Source organism: Rhipicephalus sanguineus, chromosome 6 (genome assembly GCF_013339695.2).
Source record: "Rhipicephalus sanguineus isolate Rsan-2018 chromosome 6, BIME_Rsan_1.4, whole genome shotgun sequence".
NCBI classification, from domain to species: domain Eukaryota; kingdom Metazoa; phylum Arthropoda; class Arachnida; order Ixodida; family Ixodidae; genus Rhipicephalus; species Rhipicephalus sanguineus.
The window spans coordinates 35528193-35551853 of record NC_051181.1 but is presented as its reverse complement, the minus strand read 5'-3'; the positions used below and the strand labels follow the sequence as shown (position 1 = coordinate 35551853).

Sequence of the window (23661 nt, the reverse complement as noted above, 5' to 3'; positions counted from 1 at the left end):
TCGAGGGTTCAACACCCTGCAATTTTGAAGGTTCGGAGTTCGAGCCCCTATGTACTTAAGAGCTCAATGGCTCGATATCCTGCAAATGTCGAAGATTCGGGGGCACGGTGCGGTGGGGGTGGACGAGGGAATGCATACCCAGTACACGCGCGGTTTGCCGCTTGCCCTTGACGCTGCAAATTTCAAGGGTTCGGTTCTTTGCATGCTGAGAGAGTCGATGGTTCCAGCCCAGGAACACTTTACAGCTTTGCACTACAGATGTACGGACAGATCTACTGGAGAAGTAGTGTATGAATGCTCACGCCTTAAAAGCGCAAATTTTGTCGCGACTCACCAAAATCGTGGCTTTCTGCCGGTAGCGCCGCAAGACGACCGTGTCAGTTGGAGCCCAAAGCATGGCGTGCGCTGCGTTCTTGTATCCCGCGGCCAGGGCCTCGGACAGCGTGCACGCCTCCAAGCCGTTCTTGTTCAGGTCCAAGCTCTGCACGACGTTCAGATCGAGCGGGTACTTCTCAGGCTCAGCTTTGGCCATGGCTTCGCCCTGCGACGCCAGAGAGCAGTGAAAAGCTGCTACACCTGTGCAACCTGGGCTCCGTTGCAGAAGCGAGTGACAACTGGGAATTTTACGTCTTCGGTGCTCAATGAAAATCAACTATTTCTCTGCTTCTCAGCCATGGAGCAGCACGAGCAGTGCTGCAGTGCAGGCCAAAGTGTATAAAGCCCTATCAGTAAGGAAAACGCACCGCGCCTCTTCTAAACAAGCCTGTGGATCAATGAATGAAGCAGTCAGCTGTTTTTCGACATCGTCAGCCTGACGGTGTGAGTTAAAACGGCGCTGTAGTCGGTAGAGAGCAGATCGTCTGCTGCGCAAGGCGCTCGCTCCTTGCCCTGCGCAAGGCTACGGAAGGCTAACTTTACAACATATCAAATGTTCCAGCGATATTATCGACCCCCTCAGTTTATGAAGTCTGTAGGCAGTATGCGGTGGCACTTTCGTCAGCAGCGATGCGCCATTGGTGCGCTGAACTTCTATTCGGCGCACAGGAACAATTCCTGCAGCAGCTTTTACAGAGAAGTTATATATAACAAGGCCATCCATAAGTCCGCAAATAACATACTCAACATAACCTACTCGACAGAAAACTATCATCATCATTAACGGCTTTAAGCTTCGAATAAAAAACAAAAACAAAAAAAGGCGCCTGTGGCCACGCAGACTGAGCTCAAATGACAGCTGGCGAACTGGGCTAATTGGTTGACGTGACTGCGACCCTGAGGGTGATAAGAAACACGAGCATATCTTGACTCCACGAATAGCTACTTACTCAACAATCACTCAACAGAAAAGCCAAGCAGGTATGTGCCACAGAAATTGGGCAAACTACTCATTGCTCACCCCACTGCTCATCACTGATGCATTAAATATACGCAAAAAAGTAAATAAATTAGTAAACGCATGTATCCATACAGAATTATATAAATAATTAACATGCACGTTGCAACCCTGGCTAACGCAAATCGATGTGGAATTGCTTTCAAGGAGCATACGCTAAATTCAAAAATTATAAACAAATCTGTAATTGAATAAATGAAATAGCTAACTCTGCATGGGTGAGATACTACACTGCAGCCAAGGATTACATAACATCAATCACGAGGATGTAGATGCGGTCACTGACCAAGTCACGGTGAAAAACACAGAGACGTTTCGGGACCCATACGGGTCCCTTGTTCACGCTAAGCAGGCAAGAGCCGTGTGTCGCTTTTTTGTGCTAAACATCAATCAAACAAGCTAAAAATTACTTTTACGGTAACACGCTACCTTTTTTTTGCTACGCAACAACCCGAACGATTTTGGAAGACTATTAAACCTTAAGAGACGGAAGGCATTTCACTAATTGATCCGAATGGTTGTCCTATAGCCAAAGAAGATGTCACTAATGTATTAAATAATATATTTTGCTCTGTTTTCACCCGTGAAACCACTCAGAACCTTCCTTCATTCGCGTCCTACACGCATTTACCAATGAATTGTATTACCTTTAGCCCTAGTGGTATTGTTCATATCATCGACCAACTAAAAAATTCTTCAGCAGCAGGAACAGATGGTATAAACACCAAAGTGTTGAAAACACCAAACATGTAACCAGTCTTATATTATTATTTGAGCAATCACAAGATAGAGGTCCAGTTCCAGAGGACTGGCGGATCGGGAAGCTGGTTCCTGTCTTCAAGAAACGTAAGCGCTCGTCTTCTAGCAATTACCGCCCCATATCCATCACGAGTGTCTGCTACAAAATAATGGAGCATATCGCGTATTCCGAAATAGCGCATTTTTTGTCTGCTAACTACTTTTTTAATCCCAATCAGCATGATTTTCGTCCCGGTCACTCTTGTGAAACCCAACTAGCCCTCTTCCTCCATGAAAACCAGTTAACACCAGTAAAGTATCATTACGTACACCCACCGGCGATCCTGTTCCCGACCATCTTTGTTCTACTGTGCTAAACGATACATTCATTAAGTCGTTTTCATCATCTAATGATACCCAACGTCCCGAGCTTCAATCGTACAATCATTTTGCGATAGATCCCATCACGTTTGACCCGCATGGCATCGTCACGATTATCGATAACCTGGAACTAACGTCTTCTCACGGTAGTGATGGAATTAATAGTAAATTTTTAAAGAATACCAAAGAATACAGTTCTATCATCCTGAAATGCATATTTTTACAATCGTATCATGATGGTGTACTACCTGAAGACTGGCGAACTGCTGCGATTATTCCAATACATAAAGGCGGTGATAAACATAGTCCATCTAACTATCGTCCTATACCTTTCACATGTGTACCATGCAAAATAATGGAACATATAATATTTTCTCATCTTATTAATTTTCTTGAGGATAATAGCTTCTTCTCTTCAACTCAGCATGGCTTTCGAAAGATATTTTCGTGTGATACTCAACTAATTTCTTTTACTAACGATTTGCATTTCTATTTGGACTCTGCTTCTTTAACTGACTGTATCTTCCTTGACTTTGCTAAAGCGTTTGACAAAGTTAACCATTCACAGCTCTTATATAAACTAAGTGTTCTAAAAATTGACCCTGCAGTTCTTAACTGGATTCGTGCATTTCTTTCTTCTCGTGTTCAATTTGTCAGCACTAATGATGTTAATTCTTCCGCTGCACCGTTTGATTCTGGGGTTCCGCAAGGATCAGTGCTTGGCCCCCTTCTATTCCTAATCTATATAAATGACTTACCTACTACTATTACTTCCAGAATTTGTTTGTTCGCTGACGACTGTGTGATTTACCGTAAAATATCTAATGACAATGATATTCATTCTCTGCAGGCTGATCTCAATAACATTCTTCACTGGTGTCATATTTCGAAAATGGAACTAAACATTAAAAAGTGCAAGTCTATGAGGATTTCTCGGTCGAATACAACTTGTCCAACTTACTTTCTTCACAGTCACCCCCTTGAAACTGTAACATCTTACCGATACCTCGGCGTCCACATAACTAACACTTTGTCCTGGAAATTACATACAGAACATATAACGTCCAAAGGGAATAAAACACTGGGTTACCTTCGAAGAAACTTCTTTCTTGCTCCATCGTCACTAAAGTTACTACTATATACCACATACGCCCGTCCTCAAATGGAATACGCTTCATTTGTTTGGGACTCCAGCCAGGTAACATTATCACACATGTTGGAATCCGTTCAAAATCGTGGAGCTCGTTTCATTTTGGCTAACTACCATCGTTCAGCCAGTGTCACCCAAATGAAGGCATCTCTAAACCTCATCCCACTAGTTACCCGCCAAAAGCTCACTCGCATTTGCCTGTTTCATAAAATATTTTATCACAATCCGAAACTTCGTTCCCGATTAATCCAACCTGCTCCCTTCATTTCTCTTCGTCGTAATCACCAACAAAAAGTCAAAGTCCCCCATTGCAACACAGTAACGTATGCCCAGTCATATCTCCCAAGAACCTGTAATGAATGGAATTCCCCGCCTGCTTCAATAACAAGCATCAATGACTCCACTCAATTTAGGAATGTCCTTAAAACAGTGATTACCTAATTACCTCCTTTATGTTTTGTTCATCAGTTGATTTATATTGCTTTTTGCCTTCACCATGTAATAAAAATAAAATTACTGTTCATCATTTGCTTTTTATGATGTAAGTTGTTAGGAGTAATCATCTTTGTACCCCAATCAGTGACTATATTTTATGCCATTTGCTTTGTGTTCCTTGTTTTTTTGTTGTTGTGCATTGCCGTTCCCCTCTGAAATGTACTGTGTACCCTGAGGGTAAAATAAATAAATAAATTCACTCGCACCTTGACAATAAATTCCCCTGCACGCCATATTTCTTGACTTCGAAAAAGCATTTGATCAAGTTTCACATCGTCACTTACTGCTTAAACTTTCATGCCTTAACTTAGACCCATCAGTGCTCAACTGGATTCGTGAATTCCTAACCCATCGCGGGCAGTTTGTTGTTGCTAACTCCTGCATGTCTCCCCTCTCCCGTGTTCACTCCGGCGTTCAACAAGGTACGGTACTAGGCCCCCTCCTTTTTTCAATTTACATTAATGACCTGCCATGTAACATTAACTCCAATATTAGACTATTCACTGATGATTGCGTGCTAAATTAACCTGTATCTAACGTTTTACATTCTTCCCTTTTGCAGAGGGATCTGAACACTATTCAGGAATGGTGTGAAAACTGGTTAATGTCCCTAAATATTCAGAAGACTTTCGTTATGACTTTTCATCGACGTAACGACTACATCGCTAACACTTACACCCTATACAATTACCCCGTAGCCGCTACTAACACCATGAAATATTTAGGCGTTCAAATATCCTGTGATTTAACATGGTCGCTGCACATCATTAATATTACTAATTCTGCAAATCGAGTCCTCGGTTAGCTTCGTCGCAACCTTGCCTCGGCACCTACGTCTACTAATCTAAAAGACTATAAAACGCTTGTAAGGCCTAAATTTGAGTATGCTAATGCCATTTTTGATCCTCACCAGGTCAACCTTACAAACATGCTTGAATCCATCCGGAGTCGTGCTACCGGATTCATTATCTCGAATTACTCAACTAATATGAGTGTGACAACAGTGAAAACACAGCTTAACCTTCCTCATCTTGCCTCTCGCCGTAAAGTTTCACGTCTGTGCCTGTATTTAAGTTCTTTCATTCCTTGCCACCAGGCAATGCATTCATCAGACCGGCTCATCGGATATCGCACCATTGTAATCCGAAGGCCGTCTATCCCGTACGCTCCCGAACAAAGACCTTCCAGAAATCATTCTTCCTTCAGACGGCGCAAGACTGGAATGACCTTCCCGCCCACATTGCCATGTCAGCTAACGTTGCTCAATATGGAACTGCCGTAAATAACCATTTGTCATCATTATAACTGTGAACTAGTGCTGTTTTTTTTTCTCTTTCTCTTTTCTTTTGTCCACCCCTCATGTAATGTCCCTGGGGACCATTGAGGTACAAATAAATAAATAAATAAATAAACCGACAGATCCCACGCACAGTGGAAATCAACGTAATGCGAAGCAGCCAGCAAAGAGCTGCATACATAATCTTCTTTGCCTTTGAGCCAAATGAAATTATTCATGCCACGTCATCTAGTTCACCATATATCGCACGTTTGCCATGCACGTATGCATGCACAATCTAGTATATACCATGCCAATGAAACGTATATTATTTTATATACAATTCATGACCTCTCATTTATGTTCATTACGCACTCGTGTCATGCCATACCAATTTTGGTATATATCCAGTTACCAAAACGGCCGGAAGCGCACCATGAGAGTGTCATGTAAATCATACCGTACATGACATGCATAACATCATTCGCATGTTAAGACCTGTCATTTATGTTTGTCTACAGTCACATCGCGCAATACCAATTTTGGTGTATATCAAACAAGCGAAATGGCCGCGAGTGCACCATGAGATGGCATGAAAATCATGCCGTAAACGATATGCATATCATGATTTTAGAGTTACCACCTCTTATTTATGTTTGTCGTACATCACGTCGCGCAATACGAATTTTGGTGCATATTAAGCGAGCAAAACGGCCGCGAGCGCACCGTGAGCATGGCATATAAATAATGTCGAACATCACTTGCATGTCATGATTTTCACGTTACCACCTATCATTTACGTTCGTCATACAGTCGCGTCGCGCAATATCAATTTTCTTGTATATCAAGCTAGCGAAGCGGCCGCGAATGCATCATGAGCGTGACATGTAAATCATGATATACATGACATGCACGTCATGGTTTTCATGTTAACACCTCTCATTTACGTTCGTCCTACAGTCGCGTCGCGCAATACCAGTTCTGGTGTATATCAATCTAGCCAAACAGCCGCGAGTGCGTCATGAGCGTGGCATGTAAATCATGTCGTACAAGACAAGCATGTCATAATTTTCATGTTACCACCTATCATTTACGTTCGTCATACAGTCGCGTCGCGCAATACCAATTTTGGTGTATATCAAGCTAGCGAAGCGGCCGCGAATGCATCATGAGCGTGACATGTAAATCATGACATACATGACATGCACGTCATGGTTTTCATGTTAACACCTCTCATTTACGTTCGTCATACAGTCGCGTCGCGCAATACCAGTTCTGGTGTATATCAATCTAGCCAAACGGCCGCGAGTGCGCCATGAGCGTGGCATGTAAATCATGTCGTACATGACATGCATGTCATAATTTTCATGTTACCACCTCTCGTTTACGTTCGTCATACAGTCGCGTCGCGCAATACAAATTTTGGTGTATATCAAGCCAGCGAAGCGGCCGCGAATGCATCATGAGCGTGACATGTAAATCATGACATACATGACATGCACGTCATGGTTTTCATGTTAACACCTCTCATTTACGTTCGTCATACAGTCGCGTCGCGCAATACCAGTTCTGGTGTATATCAAGCTAGCGAGACGGCCGCGAATGCTCCATGAGCGTGGCACGTAAATCATGTCGTACATGACATGCATGTCACAATTTTCATGTTACCACCTCTCATTTACGTTCGTCATACAGTCGCGTCGCGCAATACCAATTTTGGTGTATATGAAGCTAGCGAAGCGGCCGCGAATGCATCATGAGCGTGGCATGTAAATCATGTCGTACATGACATGCATGTCATGATTTTCATGTTACCACGTGTCAGTTATGTTCGTCATACAGACATGTCTCGTCTTACGAGTTTTCGTATATAACCATTCATTTAAACCGCCGCGAGCCCCCGAGACCATGTCATGTAAATCATGCTGCACATGACTTGCCTGTCATGATTTGCACGTTAGGACCTGTCATTAGGTTCGTCATGAACTCTTGTCACGCCATACCAATTTTGGTATATATGAAATTAAGAGCCCAAAGGCCGCGGAATGTAAATCATGCTGTTCATGACATGAATATTATGATTTTCATGTTATGACCTGTCATTTATGTTCGTAATAAGGTCATGTTATGCCACACGAATTTTGGCATACATCCGAATAACGAAACGGCTAGCACAAAGTCGTAGGCGGCTAGATAGATAGATAGATAGATAGATAGATAGATAGATAGATAGATAGATAGATAGATAGATAGATAGATAGATAGATAGATAGATAGATAGATAGATAGATAGATAGATAGATAGATAGATAGATAGATAGATAGATAGATAGGCTCAAAGTCGCAGAAGTTCGCTAAGAAATGCTTCGTATTTAATCTGTGTACTACACAGCTTCGCTAGTCATCCATGTTCGCAGAGTGGAACATCGCTCATGATTTTTTGCGATTGTTTTCTTCTTTCACGGGGCTTTCACAGGACGGTAAATAAAGCACTGAAGACAATTGAATGGGAGTACATGAGACCGAGGAGATAGCGATTTAATTTCACATTGCGGAGGGCAATGATGAATTCCAGATTTTTTGAGGAAATTCCAGTTATTTTCGGGGCCAGATTTCATGGGTACAGGTCAACGGTGGCTGCTCGGTAAACGGCGCCCGATGGAAAGGGAACGACTTTACGGAAGGGCGTTGGCTCAGACGGGCCATTAAGCAGTTCGCCCCTACCTTTCGTCCACCGCTCGGTTCGCCGGTGAATCACCCGTGCGGCGGAAGCAGTCTCACGGAGAAGCACACTGACAGCATGAACAATTTGTTGCTGTCGCAACGCCCGTCGTGACAGAATGAGCAGCGGTGTGCGTCTGCAGTAATTGTAAACAGGCGGCGGCATCCTGTCTCAGACAAGGCTCGAGACAGGCGACCGGCTGTGTAGAATAGGCACGTTGGTCCTGCTGCGGCATCTTTCAGTACTTTGACAGAGTGACTGATGAATCTTTAGCCTATGTCCCGCATGGTAAGGGCGTGAGGCAACGTGGAGGCAGAAACGTACGTTCACTGAGGTAGCGAACACGGTAGGAAACACGGTACTTCATTGGTGAAATGCCGCGAGTGGGTTTCAATTTCACTTTATTAAATGCGAAGCATTTCTTAGCGAACTTCTGCGACTTTGAGCGTATCTATCTATCTATCTATCTATCTATCTATCTATCTATCTATCTATCTATCTATCTATCTATCTATCTATCTATCTATCTATCTATCTATCTATCTATCTATCTATCTATCTATCTATCTATCTATCTATCTATCTATCTCTCTATCTATCTATCTATCTATCTATCTATCTATCTAGCCGCCTACGACTTTGTGCTCTCCTGGCCGTTTCGTTAATCGGACGTGTACCAAAATTGGTGTGTCATAACATGGCCTTATTACGAACATAAATGACAGGTCATATCATGAAAAACATGACACGCGTGTCATGAACAGCATGATTTACATTTATTTATTTATTTATTTATTTATTTATTTATTTATTTATTTATTTATCTATTCATGTTACCCTACAGGCCCCAGAGGAGCATTGAGTAGGGGGGGTTACAGAAAAATCACAATACATAAAGCCTAAAAAGAAATTATAACGAAGAAGAAAACAAAGAAAATTGTACAATGGAAGGGAGAAGAACAAACACTATAAGCAAATGCAGCAAAATACAAAATGGAAAAAAAATAAAGCATATTTATACAAAATCAAGGGAACATATAAACTTGCAGCTGCTCACGAAATTTGGCCGGATCTCTCAAAGAAACAATTTCATCCGGAAGGCTATTCCAAAGTGCGATAGCGCGTGGCAATGCAGAATTATTGAAGGACTGTGTGTTGCCGAAGATGCGTCTGAAACAGGTGATTATGAAGTCGACTAGATGTACGCGAAAGAATGTCAAGCGATAGACGACTGGCCCACGAGTTGTAGTAGTACTTATGGAGGAGGCATAGGCGGGTGACAGGGAGCGGCGGGAATCCAAGTTAGTAAGGGCAATATCGCGTTTGATTTGGGTGATGCTGGAGTGGCGATTATACATTGAAGTGATGAAGCGGGCTGCACGATTTTGGATGGATTCGAGTTTATCTATTAGGTATTGTTGATGCGGAGACCAGATCGACGAAGCGTATTCTAGCTGAGGGCGTACAAACGTTTGGTAGGCCTGTTGCTGAATGGTAGATGGGGAATGATGAAGATTCCGGCGCAAGAATCCCAGAGTTCTGTTTGCTTTCGCGCATATCTTGTCGATGTGAGTACACCAGGCAAGATTAGTACAAAGATGAACACCAAGGTATTTGTAAGTAGATGAACGGGGAATTTCAGCTGAACAGATAGAGTAAGAAAAGTTAAAAACCGATTTCCTACGGGTGAAAGAAAGTACGCAGCACTTAGATGTGTTACGCGTCATTTGCCAACGGTCACACCACTGATTTATTAAGTCAAGGTCCTTTTGTAAGTGTACGTGGTCTTCTTCAGAGTTAATAGTTCTGTACACTACGCAGTCATCCGCGAAAAGACGAATTGAGGAAGAAATGTTACAAGGCAAATCATTAATAACACACTGCCCTGGGGCACACCTGATGAAACAAATGAAGTAGACGAGCTGAAGTTATTGACAAATGTAAACTGCTGTCGACTGGATAAAAAATTTCGAAGCCAAGATAATTTTGATGAGTCGAGCTTAAGTGCAGACAGCTTAGCTATTAGGCGACAATGGGCAACTCTGTCAAATGCTTTCGCATAGTCTAAAAAGATGCAGTCCACAATTTGATTACTATTCATGCCGTTATGTAAATCAGACGTAAATTCTAATAGCTGAGTATCACAAGAGAATGCTTTCCGAAAACCATGCTGATTTTGAAAGAAGAAGTTATTTGACTCAAGATGGCTGTATATATGGGAGGTGATGATGTGTTCAAGCAGCTTGCAACAGATGCATGTTAGCGAAATGGGGCGGTAGTTACCGGGTGAGTGTTTGTTACCATCCTTGAATATTGGAATAACCTTTGCTATCTTCCAGTCAGTGGGAAGTTGACCAGTAGATAAAGACTGTTGAAAAATGTGGCATAAAATTTGACTGGACGACGCGGATGTGTTTTTAAGTACCTTGGAATTAATATTGTCAACACCACACGATGTAGACAGCTTTAGATCGCGTATAAGTTTAGATATGCCTTCAACAGTAACACTGATAGGAGACATGAAGCAGTACTCACGATCGGGAACACTGGGAACCGAAGAAGAGTCTTCATTAGTAAAAACCGAGCAAAAAAACGAATTGAAGATTAAAGCACACTCAGATGCAGAGACAGGAACATTATCGGCGTTATGTAATGTAACAATGTCACTGCCACGGTCAGGTGAAATGGCACGCCAGAACTTTTTAGGGTTAGTGAATAAAAGTGACGACAGGTCAGCGGAAAAATATTTCTTTTTCGCTTCGCTAATCGCAAGCCAGTAAGATTTTAAGCAGTCTTTATACATAGACCATGACTTTGAAGATGATAACCTTTTAGCGGAAGCATATAACATTTTATTTTTATTTCTGAGCGATCTAAGCGATTTATTAAACCATGGGTTGGATTTGTCGTTAGATATTGTTATTAGTGGAACATATTTATCGATGAGGAGCGCCATAATATTTCTAAAGGAATTCCAGTTATCCTGAACAGACCTGTAGGTGAATGAGGGAAGAAATGCATTGTGTAGAAAGACATCAAGTTCAGCGTTCATTTGATCGTAATTTGCCTTGCTATAATCCCTGATTACCTTGCGCTGAACACCCGGAAATTTTAGTGGAATATTAATTGAAAACTGTAGAAGGTTGTGATCGCTAAAACCGTCTAATTGCACAATTTGACCTATGGTATGTGGCTCTGTTGTCAGAATAAGATCTAAAGTATTAGTATCGCGAGTGGGCTCTGAGACAAGCTGGGTGAAATTAAAGTCAAAACATAGTTCGATGAATTCCCTTGACGTACTGCTCGAAGAAGACATGCGAGACCAATTAATATCAGGAAAATTAAAATCACCAAATAAGTAAATTTTTCTGGTGGGAAACAGGTCAAGAGCCCTGGAAACGCTTTTGTGAAGCTCGGACACGAAAAGGCGGTCAGAGGAAGGTGGGCGATAGCATACACCCATCAATAATTTTCCAGGTAAGGTAGGACAGGCGACCCAGACTATATCAAGGGGAGTGTCAGTATCAACAAGGAAGGAGGGTATAGTTAGTTTGATGGCTAACAGCACGCCGCCACCCTTTTTATGTGCCCGGTCATGGCGATAAATGGAGTACTGATTTGAAGCATGATATAGCTCAGTGTCGCATACGTCAGCGTGAAGCCAAGTATCGGTTAGCAATAGAATATCTGATTTACATTCCATGGCCTTTGGGCTCCCTGGCCGTTCCGTTAATCGTATGTATACCAAAATTGGTGTGTCATAACATGGCCTTATCACGAACATAAATGAAAGGTCATATCATGAAAATGCTGACACGCATGTCATGAACAGCATGATTTACATTCCACGGCCTTTGGGCTCTTGCGGCCGTTCCGTTAGTTTCATACATACCAAAATTGGTACGGCGTGACAAGAGTGCACGACGAACATAATGACAGGTCCTAACATGCAAATAATGACGCGCATGTCATGTGCAGCATGATTTACATGACATGGTCTCGGGGCGCTCGCGGCCGTTTAAATGAAGGGATACATACGAAAACTGGTATGACGAGACATTTCTGTATGACGAACATAACTGACACGTGGTAACATGAAAATCAACATATGCATGTCATGTATGACATGATTTACATGCCACGCTCATGGCGCACTCGCGGCCGTTTCGCTGGATTGATATACACCAAAATTGGTATTGTGCGATGTGACTTTATGAAGAACACGAATAACAGGTGGTAGCACGAAAACCATGACATCCATGACATGTACGTCATGATTTACATGCCACGCTCATGGTGCATTCGCGTCCGTTTCGCTTGCGTGATATACACCAAAATTGGTGTTACGCGACACGACTGTATGACGAACGTAAGTGAGACGTGGTAACATGAAAATCATGACATGCAAGTCATGTACGACCTGATTTACATGCCACGCTCATGATGCGCTAGCGGCAGTTTCAGTAGATTGATATACACCAAAATTGGTATTGCGCGATGTGACTGTATGAAGAATATGAATGGCAGTTGGTAAGATGAAAACCATGACATGCATGTCATGTATGTCATGATTTACATGCCACGCTCATGATGCATTCGCGGCCGCTTCGCTAGCTCGATGTACCCCAAAATTGCTATTGCGCGAAGCGACTGTACGACGACGGCAAATGAGACGTGGTAACATGAAAATCATGACATGCATGACATGCACGACATGATTTACATGTAATGCTCTTGCCGCACTCGTGCCGTTTCGCTTGCTTGACACACGAAAGTTGGTATTGCGCGACGCGACTAGCATGACGAACGCAAATGAGAGGTGGTAACATGAAAATCATGACATGCAGGTTATGTATGTCATGATTTACATGCCGCGCTCATTGTGCATTCCCGGCCGTTTCGCTAGCTTGGTATACACCAAAATTGGTATTGCGCGACGCGACTGTATGACGAGCGTAAATGAAAGGTGGTAACATGATAATCATGACATGCATGAAATGTACGTCATGATTTACATGCCACGCTCATGGCGCACTCGTGGCCGTTTCGCTAGATTGATATGCACCAAAATTGGTATTGCGCGATGTGGCTGTATGATGAACGTTAGTGACAGGTGGTAACATGAAAAACCATAATATTCATGTCATTTATGGCATGATTTACATGCTCTACTCATGGTGCACTCGCGGCCATTTCGCTCCTTTGATATGCACCAAAATTGGTATTGTGCGATGTGACTGTATGACGAACATAAATGAGAGGTCTTAACATGCGAATCATGTTATGCATGTCATGTACGGTATGATTTACATGCCACTGTCATGGTGCGCTTCCGGCCGTTTTGTTAACGTGATATATACCAAAATTGGTATGCCATGACACGAGTGCGTGATGAACATAAACGACAGGTCGTGCATTTATATATCAGAATATGCGTTTCATTGGCATGGTGTACACTAGATTGTGCATACATGCGTGCACGGCAAACATGCCATATATGGTGGACTAGATGCCATGGCATGAATGATTTCATTTGGCTCAAAGACAAACAAGGCGATGTATGCAGCTCTTTGCTGGCTGCTTCGCATTACATCGATTCCCACAGTGCGTGGGATCTGCCGAATTTTTTTATCTATCCCAACAAGTTCAGTGCATGTACAAGGTGTGGTGGGGAAGACGGGATAAAAGCTGCGTAAGCAGCAGCTTGACTAGCCCCCTCACACAACGTGACAGCAAACGTGACAGCTAGGAGTATTAAATGGGAACGATAGCAGAAACAATTTCATATTGGAAAACATCTGCATGGTAAGCCAAGCCATAATAACACAAACAACAATTTCATATTGGAGAGCAGCTGCACGGTAAGACAAGCTATATACAGTAAGCAATATTTCTATACAAACACATTTAGAATACACGGTATGTTACAGAATGATGTCAAGTAGTTTTTTCTTCGTTACGACCCGCAACTGCTCCTCGGTCAGCTGATATTTGTTTAGTATCCTCGGCAGGCTGTTTTTCAGCATCTGAAAACCGTAGTTGGTACGTGGTCGTGGAACGTGCCAATGTTCGTGATGGCGGTTGGAACGTGTTGAAGTATTTAACTGCAAAGTGGCGACAGCCCGCAATGTTGTTTTGCGTTTGTGGATTTGGTCCCATTGTTTATGGTCCCAGAAGTTAAGGAAGAAAAAATGAAACAAAAAGGGAGGCCTCAGCTGCATGCTGAGCCCTCCCTTTTCGGGAAGTGGAAGGAGGTTAAGCTTGGAGCTGACCTTGTGTTGTGGAGTGTAAACATTAAGGGCTCGGTTTAAACCGCTTAGTGCGGATCCTGCCGGTTGTCTCTATATTAACATCTTGCGTTTGATGAGCAACACGGCCGCCCTGGCCACGTTTGAAAACAAGTTCACTGTGCATAAATACACCTGTTCAACTGCAGCGAACATGACGTTTTGGCCCAGCCTCGTCCACATTATCGGGCATTTATGTTCAGGGTCTCGTTCCGGCAGAGTTGACGCCTCCAGGTAGTATGCGAGGGCTTCTAGGTCAGCTGTTCGCTCGTTAAAGGTTCACGTGCTACGTGACGTCAGCTGGCAAGGAAAGAAAGAGCGTTTCCCAGATTTCATGCACATAAATACTCGATAATGTGGACGAAGGGACGACCGCCCCCGTAGCTCAATTCGTAAGAGCATCGGGCAAGGCATCGGACGCGTAATCCGAAGGTTGCAGGTTCGGCCCCTGCCGGCTGCAAGTTACCTTTTCGTCCACTTTTATTTCTACGCATCTATATCATAATTGCTGCTAGAAACTTAAAACAGTGCAATTAACGTGCCCTATACCTTCATAGGCGAGTTACACAGAGTGCTTCAAGAAATGTGCCCGAAAATCCTCAAAAATAGGGGAAATGCGATATTTCCTCACTGCCTTCACATTTATTTGTTCCGTATGGGCCGACATTTTAAGATGACTAGAGACACCAATTACGGAAGTATTTAAAAATGTTAGGTTAATAATCTTTTTAATTAGTGGACAGAGGCGGTCTGGTCAACTGGAAGAACTGGTGCATTTCCTCGAAAAAGCCCATTGCCGCTTTGGGATTTCCAAAAAGCGACAGCTGGTAACTTTTACAGATTAATTCCGAGCTATTTCGGCAGCGAAACCGAAGCGCAGAAGTGCGCAACTGCCCCACTCTTCAGAGACATCCGGAATGAGCGAGCGTCGTTATATCGATCGTAGATCTATTTCGCTTCGTGTGTGCATTTGCTGCGCTTGTGATCATAGCGTGCATAGCGTACTTGTAAAAATTAGACGGAGACACAAGACGAGAAGGACACGGTACGAGCGCTGTCTAAAAACTGAAGTTTATTGAAAAAAAAAAAAAAACTAACGCGACGAAAACTAACACCATGCGTGCGCAGGAAAATTTAGGTCACGTGAAAGAAATTGTTAAGCGTGCGTACCTCGCAATCTAGCATACAAACAGACGGTTCAGATATGCAATCATCGTTTTGATGAAGAACGCTTCCGCGAGTTTACGAGCACTTTTATCTTTGTGCTTCCACATAATGACTGTGTTATTGAAAAAAAGGGTTGCACCCACATGACTTGCAATGAGCTGAAATATGTTAGGTCGACGTTCTAGTTAAGGTATTTTTGTGTTGGCGAAGTCGTTCAATAATGGAATTACCTGACTATGTACGCCTTTCCACAGGAGAGGGGCATTCTACAAACAACACCAACGGCGAAGAAAACGGTGGGATTACGATGCTTCGCCGAGCAACCTACATCCGCTGTTCCTCTAACCTTCTCAGCTTTTCCTGCTTTTACGTTTGAAGAAAAAAGATCGTTGACGTTAAAACTTCTTGCTATTTTCTTAAACCGATGGGACAGTCGGAGTACGTAAGGCATGGCAGCATATTTTGTGCACTTATCACCTGGCTCCGTCGTTCCAACCGGACGAGGTTTACACTTCTTGATAAGTCTCTCAGACGCTGACCCAAGCACAAAGGCACGGTACCCAGAGTTTTTTAGCCGAACAGCCTGCTTCTGAAAGCTCTCATGAGATTTATGTATGCAGGACTTCTTGAGGATGGACTGCGAAGAGTTCATAACAATGTCATTTTTAATAATTTTAGAATGACTAGAAGAGTAGCTAAACAGCGGTTTCTTGAAACGTGGAGAGAGAGACCAGGAAACGTGGTCACGTCGCAGGAGCAAACGTAGGTCCAAGAACGGCAAGGAATTATCTTTCGGTAATTCACAAGTGAAACTGAAGTATTTCACTTGTGAATTTCGGTAATTCACAAGTGAAATATCACCTAAAACGGGTGCCAACCTGAGCCGATGCACACACCGGACTTCTGTATAAACAGGCTGGCTTCCCATGTTACAAAGCTAGACTTCAGGTCTAGAAAAGCTCTAGAATAGCTCTAGAAAAGCCTCAACAGATACCAGGCTGCTCTTAACGAATGCAAATTCATCATTATGCTCGGCGATGCAAGATTTTACAGACTTTATCAACTGGTCACGTGGGAGAGAATAAAATAAATGTTCCACGTCAAGATTAAAAGCTTGACAAGTTCCGGGGTTATCACCAAACAAAAAATCAACATCACATGAATTAGACACTCTAAAAGGGTCTTTGACATGCAGAGTAGAGAGATGCGTCAGCAAGTAACCGGATACTTCGTATTGCCAAGTGTGGCGTGCGGACACAATACATCGGAACGGGACATCGACCTGATGCGTTTCTGCGGCAAAGAAAACCTGAAGAGTGTCCATGCGTGCCTTTTCAACCGCTGAAGCGATGCGCTCGAGGCCAAGCTGATTTAAGAGAGAGACCGTTTGCTTCTTCACGCGGTTTAACTTCAAAAGAGAAGGCTTAAAATGTTTCGAAACGGCGCTCGTAGCTTTCACCGAGAACGCCTACTCACGAAGTACAACGGAATGACCATGTTTGTCCGACAGCAACAGTCTTAAATGATTATGCACAAGAGGACACAGACTTCCTGATGGTCTATGCGTACCTTGCGGTTGAGAAGTGGCTGAGACAAGTGTCCTTATGCACGACGCTCGCTCCCCTGGAGGAGAGATTGAGATTGAACTCGCCCACCTCTCTGCCTTACTGCATAGCATAGGCGTGCGCAGAGGGGGGGGGGGGGGCAGGGGGCGGCCGCCCCCAAATCATCTAAGAGGGGGGGGGCGCAAAATCTGCCCTGTACATTGACCCTTCTAGTCACCTAAGAGGGGGGGGGGCAAAATATGCCCCATACATGAACTTTTTAGGGTGGGGGGCGCTGCGATGAACCTTCGCCCCCCCCTAATGAGGAACCCTGCGCACGCCTATGCTGCATAGCGTGCGTAGGTTAACGAATTCAGAAGAACAACACTATAATCGTTTTAGGAAAGACCGGTCGTCTGCTACTAGCGCTCATAGGCGCTTCGGTTTCGGCTATGCCGGTGAATTTGCTAGAATTTCAGCATTTAGTATTAATTACCAGAGGCTACTTTTGAAATCTCGAAGAGGCAATGGGCTCTTGGCAGGAAAGACTTCAATTCTCCCATTTAAACCGACCACGCTCCTCCTCTAATTAAGAAAATAAATACTGTAATTCCTTGAATTAATACCTTAATGCAGTAGTTATCAAATGGGGGTCCGCGAAGCCATGTTTAGGGGTCCGTGAAACGCGTCCTGCCCCCTCTCCCCCCCCCCCACCCCAGAAAAAAAAAAGGAAGAACGCGTTTTTTGGAAGCACACTATGTCCCGTGACAGCAACCCCTTCCGATTTTTGGCATGCTGCACCGTATGACAAGCTTGCATTGGGCGGAGCTGACTTATGTTTCTCCTCCATTTTGTCGTAAAGTTTATTTATTTATTTATTTATTTATTTATTTATTTATTTATTTATTTATTTATTTATTTATTTATTCAAGTATTCTCAATGCCATTTGCAGCGTTAGAGAGAGGAGTGGTTACAAGTTATAGATGGCAGTCTTGAATGATGCATGATGAGGGTTGCTGGCAATGGAGGCAAGAAGGTGGTTCCATTGGGATGAAGTCTTCGGCACGTAGGAGTGGAAGTACATGTTGGTATGGCAGAGTGGCACATGGACTTTGAAGTTATGGTCGATGCGAGATGAAACTTAAGGAGGTGGCGAGAACAATGTGCGTTTTATTTCAGGATTCATGTAAAAAATTTTGTGGAAAAGACCTAGGCGGGCCTGCACGCGAGCATACTTTTGCAAGGCTTGCATATTTGAAGAACGAACATAGCTAGAAACAGGTAGAATCTGGCTGAAGACCGAATGACTTATTGACAAGCTGTTGAGATGGAAATGGCGGGGCACTTCAGTTTGACCATTCTTTGCCAGGGAGAAGTAAAAGGCACCTATTTCACGCTGCATGCTGTGTTAAATTATGACACCTCCCCTCCCCCCCCCCCCCCCACACACACACACCTTTATCTCACTGCAAGGGGTCCCTCATCACTTCCACCGGTCTACAAGGGATCCTCAAAACATCCATGGCTGAGAACCACTGCTGTAATGATTGTTATAGCCATCTTAAGACGTCTGCTGGTGCAGAAAAAGTCATTATGAAGGCAGCGAGCAAATATCTTGTTTCGCTTACTTTTGACGATTTTCGGACGCATTTATTGAAACGGATATCGCTTACAGGCGATATATTTTCACCTTCTTCCTCACCACTCGGTGTTATAAAACTCGAATCGCAGCATTGGCAAGTTCATCAATTCGACGGGAAAGAACTTTTGCCTGCGCCGCTGGCTATTTCTATTATTTATTTTTATTTTTTATTTAGGACGTACCGCAACTCCCATTAGGCATCTTTGCAAGGAGGACACGAACAATAAATATGTAAAAGTCAAAATGAAGCGAAAAAGAAAACATGCAAAATACAAGAACACGTTTTTCGAACAGTAATGTAAAAATAAAGAGGAACATCCCTACATGTGAGTACTTAATTACACAAAACTCATACAATCATATCATACCACTGTATGTATAATCACACATAATCACGCAGATATATGTAAGAGTTACCAAGAAAAACATTCTAATAACAGTTAGTGTAACCTAGGTAGTGCGATAAATACTAATAGTACATCAATAAATAAGGCGCGAAATGTTTGTCATTTATATTTGTGAATCATGTAAGTACTTTTCAACTAGGGAAGGAAATGAAGTTAGTATTGGTCTTAGTGGCACGTAAGTCGTTCTACTGCCTTATGGCTAACGGGAAGAAAGAGTACTTAAAACACTTCGTATGAAAGCGACATTCATTTAGGGTGTAAACGCTTCAGTAGAGTCATTATTTTGTCTGTAGCAGAGATGTACTTCGAAGTATTAACACTTAACTTGTTATGAGTTAACTGATGAAGCAGTTTCAATCGAGCGAGTGTAGCGCGGTTTTTCAATTGTCAGTATTCCGGCCGATTTGATGGGAGCGCTTGGAGAGTGTGCAAGTCGATATTTATTGAAGATAAATGTAACCGATCCTCTTTGCACTGTCTGTATAACGGTAATTAATTTGTTAGTCGATGGAAACCAAGCGGAGGTAGCGTATTATAGTACTCATCTAACGAGTGTATCTTAAGAAAAAACTGCACAGCAGGACGATACACCAAGAAAGAACTGACGAAAACGAGCGAAAACTGCGCTCGTTTTCGTCAGTTCTTTCTTGGTGTATCGTCCTGCAGCGCAGTTTTTTCTTAAGATGTTCCCGTACCAACTCGCCCAACTTTCAACCCTTGTAACGAGTGTATTATAATTTAGTAATTTAGTTTCACAGGGCACTTGGCGAAGGCGTCGCTTAAGAAAAAAAGCGGCTTAAGTGCCGTTGAACTATTATTATTAACGCGAGCGTCCCTTCTGAGATCAAGCGTTATTGTTAGTCCAAGGTGCTTGTGCTGTGTGACTACTGTAGCGTGCTTATCGTTTATGGCGCAAGGAAACTCGTGTACATATTTTCATGTTACTCTCAGAAGAACGTTTTTCTTCTTTTTTTTAACATTAAGGGTCATCTGCCAGTTAGTACACCATACGGAGAATGTTTTCAGAGTATTATTTAAAGGCATGCGGTCGATTGGAGAAGTAATTTCTTTTTAGAGTATACAGTCGTCAGCAAAAAATCTTATGTTGATGAGGATATTGGTTGGCAAATCATTAATAAAGATTAGAAATAGTTCAGGACGCAAAACGCTACCCCGGGGCACTCCAGAGTGACATGAGTTAGTTGAAAATTCGTAAAGTTAATTTGCACAAATTGCGTCCAATTCGATCGTATTTTGATGTGATGCGCGTTCGATATCTTTGGGAAAAAATGAAGACAAATAAGGTCTGCTTGGATTTGGTTGTCAGTACTACTCGAAATGACATGTATTAGTTCAATCAGCTGAGCGACTTTGGATGATCCCTGCCGGTACCCATGCTGCACCAGCGATGAATTCTTTTTTGCTCGAGGTAAGTATTTATATGTTTAAAATTATATGCTCAAGCAATTTGCACGAAGTACTAGAAATAGAGACGGGCCGAAAGTGAGAATGTTCGTTTTATTTCCTTACTTGTGTACTCGCATAACCTTTGCGACCTTCCAGTCATTTGGTATAGTACGAACGATCAAAGATTTTCCACAGATGGTTGTTAAATAATGCGATAACAGCTCAGTGTATCTCTTAAGAAACGGGTTTGTAATTTTGTCTAGTCTGGAACATTTTTTTTTGTTATCTAGTTTCAGCAGTAAGTGAAGCACACCACTACGGGTTATGTTGAGAGGTGCTAGAGTTATGTCACAGGGATACTTCAAGTGCGGTAGGTGACCATCGTCAACTGTTAAAACGTATTGAAAGTACTTACACCGTGCAGTCCCAGCACTGGGGTCAGCCTTTGATTAAATGTAATCGCAGAATTTTCGCGGGGAGGACTTCGGAAAATTGCCGAGGGCGTTACGAAAGTAATTATCGTTAGCTGATTTGAACATCATCTCTGCCATATTAGACTGCTGTTGTCCACCCCGTTTAGGTGACTGCTACGAAGGCTGGCTCTATGCTGAGAAGCAAGGTTTCAAGCGAAGTTAGAAGTGTACTTCGTGCATTCAAATTTAGAAAGCCTATCTCTCTGTTAGATTCACGATGTCACAGTGCGTCGTTAGGGTAGTTGATGTTTTTGACGATGGGAGGCCATTGCGTACACTTCAAGAACGTTATTTGAAGCGCACAGAAAATATGGTCAGCTGGAAAAAGAACCGTCGGTCATCATTTTTGGAGCAGAGAAGTTCCATTTATATTTAGGGCTGTTTACACCATATATATATATATATATATATATATATATATATATATATATATATATATATATATATATATATATATATATATATATATATGTCTAGTCTGGAACATTTTTTGTTGGGCTGTTTGAGAGGTGCTAGAGTTATGTCACAGGAATACTTCAAGTGTGGTAGGTGACCATCGGTGACCATATATATATATATACATATATATATATATATATATATATATATATATATATATATATATATATATATGGTCACCGATGGTCACCTACCACACTTGAAGTATTCCATATATATATATATATATATATATATATATTATAATATATATATATATATATATATATATATATATATATATATGGTCACATAAGACCAAACACGTGCGTCTTTCTGTAAATCCTATCCTATCATGCGTACCTTCCATCAGGTTATACAGCTCTAGCGAGTGTGCCAATTCCCCCATTGTGCTTGGCTCAGCCACAAATTCTACTGACAGTATCAGCAATATAGACGAAAGGACACCTCTCGTCTGCAGCGCTCAAGCAACTATGTATGCTCATGATGTGCGAGGTATCAACGAGCGGTTATGCTGACGATTCAGCCATGCATAGTCGGTGATCATTCCTGCAAAACCCCCCGCCGTAAATATTAGGCAGTCCCACCAGAGAACATAGACAGCCGCGGAACAGCCATTCTTCGTATCTTTTCCCGTAATTCGTGATGAACCACCCAAGAAGTGGAGCATATTCAGTGAGGCCAATGTATTTCCTCATTGTTTAATTTCTGCCTTAGGCCGCGAACACCACGGGTAATTAGATAGCAAATTAGACAAATTCTTCATCACCTCGCCGAGTAAGCGCGCAGCATCAAGTTTGAGTGGCTTCAAAGCCACTGTAGCGTAATGAGTTATGGCCGTGCCGATGCAGCTGCGCAATTTGCGCACGAAGAGCAAGTGCAAGTATCCATCCCGTTCTCTAGATCATACGCAACGGCGAAAACATTCATGAGCTTGTAAATGAAGGCTTACCCGTCTCCTCGACTTCGCCAGACAACTGAACATTGCCGAGTGCAGCTTGGTGCCGCGTTCCCGAAATCCTTTGCTCTCCGAATCAGTATGGATGATAGTGCTGCTTGCTATCACTGCTGCTGCGAGGATACAATTGAACATGGTTTTTTTTATCCGCTGTACTCGCTACAGCGCGCACAGGCTGTCGCAAGCGGTCGTGTTTACCCGCCTTGACAACAGGTCGCTTTCGGAACAGAGTCTACCCGCATTCTCGAAACAGCCTCGACTTGAAGTTGGTCGTTCACTCGACTGAGTTAATCAGAGCACCACCGCCCCATTAAATATAACACCGCGATTATCAAGCATTCCTGTCATATTATTATTCATACGCAGTGATAATTTCTACTTAATGGCGGCGCTGCCGTCGACATTTTCCAGTCGAGGTTGAGAGTTGAGTGGAGGGATGTTTAGAAAGCAGGTTTAGAACGCCGACCTAAACTGTCATAATAATTGTTGGGATTTAACGTCTCAAAACCACCATATAATTAGGAGGGGCGCCGTAGTGAAGGGCTCCGGAAATTGCGACCACCACATGGTTTTGTTTAACCGAAATCTAAGTACACGGGCCTCAAGCATTTTCGCCGCCGGCGGAAATGCGGCCGCCGCGGCCGGTAGATCTAAACTGCCATTGCACCAAAGTCGGTCAAGGCTTTATTGAATTTTAACACGAAAGTGTTTTATGCCCGGGTCCTCCAAGACTCTCATGACGTATTTCCGTCACGGAAATACGTCAACAAAATGCACACGATCAGATGGAAAATAAAAAAAAAGCAGAAGAAAAACGTTCCGTAAACGGGAATCCAACCAACAATCTCTCGGTCCACGACGAAAGGTGACGGACTCTCTGACCACTGCGTCACGTTCACACATGCAGGAGGCTTCACGAACGCGCCTTTTATCTCACACTGTTCTCTCAAAATGCTCTTGGCTCGCGGGACGGTGTCACCGTCTGGGAACGGTAGAATGAAGTAATGCATGGCCTCCGCGATTAGCTCCTCCAACGCACCGTTGCTAAAGCCGTCCCATTCGGCACGTTTCCAAAAGAAGTATAATTCTGTCAACGCCTTACACAGCGAGGTAGCGGCTATAGCCCAAGCCTTGCTCATAGCATCCATTCATATTAAAAAT

The 23661-nt window shown here is 42.9% G+C and overlaps 1 protein-coding gene across 2 annotated transcripts in view; it reads right to left on the bottom strand.

Moving 5' to 3' along the window:
* Positions 1-23661, bottom strand: part of LOC119395688 (U8 snoRNA-decapping enzyme) — an 80024-nt gene that overhangs the window by 7742 nt on the left and 48621 nt on the right. The window contains exons 1-2 of one of the 2 annotated variants that reach the window (XM_037662690.2): positions 22495-22567; positions 335-541 (exon numbers count right to left, since the gene is read on the bottom strand). In XM_037662690.2, the coding sequence (XP_037518618.1) occupies positions 335-541; positions 22495-22527 (240 nt within the window). In that variant the 5' untranslated portion in view covers positions 22528-22567. Of the gene's footprint in view, positions 1-334; positions 542-22494; positions 22568-23661 lie in introns of those variants that run through there. The other variant, XM_037662691.2, reaches the window with a different exon arrangement.